The sequence below is a fragment of the Octopus bimaculoides genome, chromosome 22 (genome assembly GCF_001194135.2).
Source record: "Octopus bimaculoides isolate UCB-OBI-ISO-001 chromosome 22, ASM119413v2, whole genome shotgun sequence".
NCBI classification, from domain to species: Eukaryota; Metazoa; Mollusca; class Cephalopoda; order Octopoda; family Octopodidae; genus Octopus; species Octopus bimaculoides.
Genome location: NC_069002.1, coordinates 5,849,022 through 5,856,545, shown reverse-complemented (window position 1 = coordinate 5,856,545; position 7,524 = coordinate 5,849,022). Strand labels below are relative to the sequence as shown.

The window sequence follows — 7,524 nt, the reverse complement described above, 5'->3', positions numbered from 1 at the left end:
TATATATAAATATATATATATATAAATAAATATATATATAAATAAATATATATATAAATATATATATATATAAATAAATATATATTTATATATATATATATATATATATATAAATATATATAAATATATAAATGTATATATATATAAATAGATATATAAATGTATATATATATATAAATATATCAAGTGGTGGTGGTGGTGAGAAGAAACACACACACACACACACAGGTATATCAGCAGAATTGATATCCCAAAGCTGAGGAGTCACATGAGGAGCAGTAATGTGGGTGATGCCGCCATGTAAAAAGCACCTTCCATCCACGACGAACCAGCAGAGGGAGAGAGAGAAAAAGAAAAAAAATAAACACAGCATGTGACAAAAGAATAATGTAATATATATATCTTACTGTGTAAGAAGGTGTACGTAGCTTGTGGTAAGAGAAAGGCTTTTCAGAGACTTCTTCGCTTGAAGACTTCATATCAAATTTATATGTCGGTTGGAAACTAATTCTTCCTTCTTGGAATCCTTTGAATATCTTCCCTGAAACAAACACAAAATAATTAGCATAGTTACAACATCATCAAGTGTTTAACAACAATTTTCGGTGTTAGGGAACGAGATTAACCTTGTGAGTTTCGTGGCAGTATTATCTAAGGTGCATCGCTCAGTGGTTAGAGCGTTGAGCTTACAGTCAGGGGGTAGTGAGTTCGATTCCCAGACCAGGATGTGTTGTGTTCTTGAGCAAGATGCTTTATTTCACGTTGCTCCAGATCGCTCAGCTGTAGAAATGAGTTGCTACGTCACTGGTGCCAAAGTCAACATTGACAGCTAAAATTTTCTTGGAATTACCATTTTGTCACAACTTTACATTCTGAGTTCATATTCTGCCACATAAAAGCACCCAGCACACTGTAATGTGGTTGGCATTAGGAAAGGCATCCCCCTGTAGAAATCATGCCAAATCAGACAGGAATCTGGTACAGCCCCATCCCACCGGCCCTAGTTAACCTGTCCAACCCATGCCAGCATGGACATCGGACGTTAAAATGGTAATGATGATTAACTGATAGGCACACACACAGGTGCAGATGTGGCTGTGTTCAAAAAAGCTCGCTTTGTAACCACATAGTTTCAGGTTCAGTCCCACTGCACAGCACCATAAGCAAGTATCAACTGCTATAGCCCTGGGCCAACCAATGCCTTGTGATTATATTTGGTAGTTGGAAACTGTAAAAATCCTTCATATATGTATGTGTATGTGTGTTTTTCCCACCATCGCCACCACGTGACAACTGGTGTTTGTTTACGAATCTGTAACTTAGTGGTTCACTGAAAGGGATTGATAGACAAAATACCAGCCTTAAAAATGAGAAATAAGCCCTGGGGTCACTTTGTTTAGCTAAATCTTTCAAAGCAGTGCTCCAGTATGACAAGAAAGAAGATGATGTTTTTAATAGACAACTGCAACCTCAGCTTGTTTGGGAATCTGAATGATATGTAATTCACCGTGGCACATCACTAGCCAAAACGAAGCAAAAGAATAAGGAATAATAAAAATTAAAATAAAACAAAAATGAAAAAAAAAAAATCCTAATAGGGATGATGCACGCCCTGCGCTCACACAAGGATAGAATTAAATTTAATTTCATAATATATTCTCAGACAAATTCATATTTTAACAAAATGACATCAAGAGTTATTTCCCCTGCTTATCGTTTATGCATGCATAACAAAGAAAAGAAAAATATTTTGATTTACCCGTCTGCCAGTTTTAAAGATAATCCAACCAAAATTTAATGAGTTTGAGCCACTCATCTGAGGAGTGTTTCTGTCAAATTTGGTGAAAATCTCTTCAGCAGTTTTACAGTAATTTTGCAAACACACAGACAAAGACAAGCAACTACAATATCCTGCTTTCGCACGCAGGGTAACAAGCAAAAAAAAAAAAACATACCTTCATTGAGAAGCTCCATTAGTTGATCACTTTGGAGAATTTTTTCAAAATTTGGTCTTGGCCTGGCGTCGTCCTTCACCACCATTTCCTCTAACAACGGACACTTTGTTCCATTGATGCGAAAGTTGAAATCACCCATCCAAAAGACAGAATCATATCGAGCCGTAACATCTACAAGGAAAAAAGAAACGGATAACAAAAAAGAAAGCACAAAGGTTAAAGGCTACGATGTGTCGGTGGGAGTATGTGTGTATGTGCATCCATGACAATAGGTAGGTGGCTGTGTGGTAAGAGGTTTGCTTCCCAACCACATGATTCCAGGTTCGGTCCCACTGCATGGCATCTTGGACAAGTGTCTTCTACCATAACCTTGGGTCAACCAAAGCCTTGTGAGTGGATTTAGTAGACGGAAACTGAAAGAAGTCCATGGAAAGCGGACGTTAAACGATATGCAGAGGCGTGGCTGTGTGGTAACAAGCTTGTCTCGTAACTACATGGTTCCAGGTTCAGTTCCACTGCATGGAACCTGGGTCAAGTGTCTCAGTGTCTTCTATTATAGCCTCAGGTCGACCAAAGCCTTGTAAGTGGATTTGGTAGACGGAAACTGAAAGAAGCCTGTCATGTGTATGTGTGTGTGGAAGAAGTATGGTAAGAATCTTATTTCCCAACCACATGGTTCTAGGTTCAGTTTCTCTACTGTATAGCCTTGGGCTGACCAGAGCCTTGTGAGTGGCTTTGGTAGACGGAAACTGAAAGAGGCCCGTCATGTATGCATATATGTGTGTATGTGTATTTGTTCCTCACCACTGTTTGACAACTGGTGTTGCTGTGTTTATGTTCCCGTCACTTAGCAGTTCAGCAAAAGAGACCGATAAAGTAAGCACCACACTTATAAAAAAAATAAGTGCTGGAGTCGATTTGTTTGGCTAAAACCTTCCAAGGTGTTGGTTGCCCCAGCATGGCCACAGTCCAATGACTGAAACAAACAATAAAAAAAAAACATATATGCAAAGAAAGCAAGAAAGGGGGCAGCACTGTACCTTTACTGCCACTGAACTGGGATCCTTTTGGCAATCTCAAGTCACGGATGGTCTTCTCATAGTCGCTCATGCGGTCAGCCATCTTCTGGTATGATGCTACAATGTAAACAACGTAAAAGGAAATTTCTTAATATTCTTTGTGTGATACTAAGATAAAAAGATCTAATCATCATCATCATCATCATCGTTTAACGTCTGCTTTCCATGCTGGCATGGGTTGGATGGTTTGAGTGAGAACCAGCAAACTAGTAGGCTGCAATTGGCTCCAATCTGATCTAATAATAATAAATAATAATCCTTTCTGTTAAAGGCACAAGGCCTGAAATTATGGGGGAGGGGGTCTAGTCAATTGCATTGACCCAGTGTCTCATGGGTGCTTAATTTATCAACCCCGAAAGGATATATATGCACACACACACAGGCATAGACGCACATATAGACATAACAGATAATAGTCTGTCTTATGTAAGCTTTCCTAATAAATCAAGGTATTTACCTGTGAAATGAGAAATGATGAATAGCATGGAGGTACCAAAAAATGTCAGCGCCACGGCAACAGATCCTTTTGTTTTAATCATAGTGACAGCTCTTGTGGTGATGGAGTCTTCTTCAGGTACTGACAAGAACAACAAAGAAATGTGACACGGATGACAGATGTGGGAAAATAACAAAAAAGAAAGGTAAGAGAAGAATTAACTGGTACTTATTTTATTGACCCCGAAAGGATGAAAGGTAAAGTCGACCCCGGTGGAATTTGAACTCAGAATGTAAAAGCAGCAGAAATTCTGCTAAGCAATTTCTCAGTCATCTTGCCATCTTAATAATAATAATAATAATAATCCTTTCTACTATAGGCACAAGGCCTGAAATTTTTTTTTGGGAGGGGGGGGAACCAGTCAATTACATTGACCCCAGTGTTTCACTGGTACTTAATTTATCCACTCCGTAAGGATGAAAGGCAAAGTCAACCTTGGTGGAATTTAAACTCGGTGTATAGTGGACAGGCGAAATGCCGCTAAATATTACATCCAGTGTGCTAACAATTCTGCCAGCTTACTTCCTTCTTAATAATAATAATAATAATAATAATAATAAAAGCAGGCTTGAACAAAAAAGAAAAATTACAAAGGATACATACTTGAACAAAACCAGATAAGGTCCCTCCGCATGAAGATAGCAATGTGTAAAGAACCAAGAGATGCTGAATGGAAAAGAACATAAGAGGGGCCAAGAGTTTCTTGTAAAGTTATTTCCCATTGCCTCCTGAAAATAAAAAAAACAACAAATTTAACAAGCTTTCATTGGAGAATTTCACTCTTATTCACTATATATACATATATATATATATTAACATAATTAAGGGATCAGCAAGCATTTGGTAAAAATTATTAATTGTTGATTTATTAATAAATTAATAAATTGATAAATCTTTACCCTTTTAATTTATATATATATATATATATATATATATATATAAATGCCCCCACGTGGACTATTAACACCAGTAAGGAACAATTATGAACTCTTCATTTAATTTCATTTTTTAAATATGTATTTTTGGTAAGGTTCGTTTTTACAAGAACCGAAACATGTTAAAAATATCTCTGACAAAATTTTTAATTAAAATTCATTTATTATATATTGGCGTTTTCAAACTTCTCTTTTTATAAATATAAATATAAATATATATATATATATATATATCATCATCATCATCATCGTTTAACGTCCGCTTTCCATGCTAGCATGGGTTGGACGATTTGACTGAGGACTGGTGAAACCGGATGGCAACACCAGGCTCCAGTCTGATTTGGCAGAGTTTCTACAGCTGGATGCCCTTCCTAACGCCAATATATATAAATATATATACACACACACACACATACATATGTATATATTGAGTTATAAAACAGAGAGATCTAATGTATACAAATTAATTTATTAATTAATCAACATATTAACAAACAATTGTTTCATTTCTGAAATAAGATTAAAATTACAAAACATACATAAAAATATAATTTTGCATTTTAAATACCTTATAAAGAAAATCATCAGGATTATCAGGAGATAATGATAATTACATTCGGATACTTTTGGAATATAAACATGTTTATCTATTCTATATATTCCGAAAGTATCCGAATGTATACTATAAACACTGAAAATGTGCAGAGAACAGCTGCTGTCACATTCCAAGGAGAAAAACTAGAAGTAGTTGATTGCTTCTGTTACCAAGGGGACCAGGTCAGTAGCAGGGGTGGATGCTCTGATAGTGTAGGTATGGTCATGTGTTGTGAATGAATGAGGACAGCTGTGTGAAAAAGTGTCACACCCTAGCAGTTGAGGGAACCTGTGGAAGAGACAGACCCAGGAAAACCTTGGATGAGGTGGTGAAGCATGACCTTCAAACATTGGGCCTTACTGAGGCAATGACTAGTGACTGGGACCCTTGGAGATATGCTGCGCTTGAGAAGACCCGACAAGCCAAGTGAGACCATAGCTCACAGCCTATGCCAGTGGGTGTAACCAGCCCATTTATGAATACCCCTCATTCATTAGACAATAAACCTTGCTTGTGAAGACATCGGGGCAAGTGAAATCAAAACTGCTGACATGGCCAATGACAGTACCACTTGATTGACACTCATGCCAGTGGAACGCTAAAAGGGCATTTGGTGATGATGATATACATATATATAATAGTCTTCTATCAACCAAATCTACTCACAAGAATTTGGTCAGCCCAAGGCACTTGCCTAAGGTGCCATGCAGTGGTATTTGAACCCAGAACCATGTGGTTGCAAAGCACAGCTTCCTACCTGTTAATATTTTTATTTTATCGCAGAATAGAACAAATCCAAACTACATCAAAAAGATTTTTTTTTCTTTTGTATAACCAACTTACTTATTGAGAGCATTTTCTTGTGTTCCAATAACATATATATCTTGGACCAATTCACAGGATTCTGGTAAAATGAAATCTTCTAAATTACGGGTTGTAATATCCTGAAACAGAGTAATAGCTCGTTATTAATTAATACTGAAAGATAATTCTTATTGATGATAATGGTAGAAAAACGATATCCTCAAACAGCAATAGTTAAATATTGAATTCAAATTTTGGCACAAGGCTAGCAATTGTGGTGGTCAAGCTGGGGGGAGGGGGAGCTAGACCTTCGAACGTTGGGCCTCACAGAGACAAAGACAAAAGACCGAGACCTCAGGAGGTATGCTGTGACTGAGAAGACCCGGCAAATAAAGTGAGTCCACAGCTGTAACCTGCACCAGTCCTGGAATCGAAACCGCCATCTTACTAGTGCAATACCCTAACTACTAAACCATGTGCCTCCACCCCAACCACTATCACAAAAACCACCACCACCACCGCAACAGAGACTACTGTTGTCACCATCACAATCACCACCACCACCACCATCATCACCATTGCCATGACCAACACCACAACCACTGCTGAGCCCATTACATCCACCACCACCACCAACAACAACAACAACAACAACGACAAAAGCAACTCCACTGCTACATGTAGCAATGGAATTTCAAGACATCAAAGAAGTTTTACCGCAATTCTCAAACTTACTTTAGATTCCCCCATGTTCCACGAACCGATGAAAATCTTCACTTTACGATTAGGGAAGTAGCGCTGAAGTTCTTCATTACCAAGCAAAGAAGTTCCAGAGTTTATGTTTCCAAAGAGAAAACTCCTTCGAGAAAGAAAAATAAGGAAATTTTAATCAAAATTTAAATAATGAAAAATTTGACTGAGAACATACTTTCCCCCCCCCCCCCAAAGTAATTGGCACATGAATGGCTGTGTAGAAAGAAGCTTGCTTCTTAACCACATGGTTCCTGGTTCAGTCCCACTGCATGGCACCTTGGGCAAGTGTCTTCTACTATAGCCTCAAGCCAACCAAAGCCCTGTGAGTGAATTTGGTAGACAGAAACCGAAAAAAGTTCATATATATATGTGCATGTGTGTGTCTGACACTATAGAGATTCAGCTGTTATTTCTAGCAGATCAAAGGACTGCACAGACTTGTGATTCTAAAACAGTTTGCTGCAGCTTTTAAAAAATATAATTTCATCATCATCATCCAGTGTTTTAAATCCAGGTTTTGTCCAGCACTTGACTGGTACTTTATTTATCAACCCCAACAGAATGAAAGGCAAAGCTGACCTCAGCAGAATTTGAACTCAGAACATAAAGACAGAAGAAATATCACTAAGCATGCTAATGATTCTGCCAGCTTACTTCCTTAATGATAATAATTCTTTCTACTGAAGGCACAAGACCTGAAATTTGGGGGGAAGTGGGGTAAGTCAATGACATCGACCCCAGTGCATAACTGGTACTTATTTTATCGACCCTGAAAAGCTGAAAGACAAAGTCGACCTCGGCGGAATTTGAACTTAGAATGTAAAGACAGACGAAATACCGCAAAGCATTTTGCCCGACATGCTAATTATTCTGCCAGCTTGCTACCTTAATAATAATAATAATAATA

The 7,524-nt window shown here is 37.7% G+C and overlaps 1 protein-coding gene across 1 annotated transcript in view; it reads right to left on the bottom strand.

Annotated features, from left to right (window-relative positions):
- LOC106880773 (phosphatidylinositol polyphosphate 5-phosphatase type IV) overlaps positions 1 to 7,524 on the bottom strand; it is a 32,572-nt gene that overhangs the window by 16,075 nt on the left and 8,973 nt on the right. The window contains exons 3-9 of the mRNA XM_052975740.1: positions 6,600 to 6,723; positions 5,904 to 6,004; positions 4,134 to 4,258; positions 3,492 to 3,611; positions 2,996 to 3,091; positions 1,956 to 2,126; positions 408 to 541 (exon numbers count right to left, since the gene is read on the bottom strand). Coding sequence (XP_052831700.1) covers positions 408 to 541; positions 1,956 to 2,126; positions 2,996 to 3,091; positions 3,492 to 3,611; positions 4,134 to 4,258; positions 5,904 to 6,004; positions 6,600 to 6,723 — 871 coding nt within the window. The remainder of the gene's footprint in view (positions 1 to 407; positions 542 to 1,955; positions 2,127 to 2,995; positions 3,092 to 3,491; positions 3,612 to 4,133; positions 4,259 to 5,903; positions 6,005 to 6,599; positions 6,724 to 7,524) is intronic.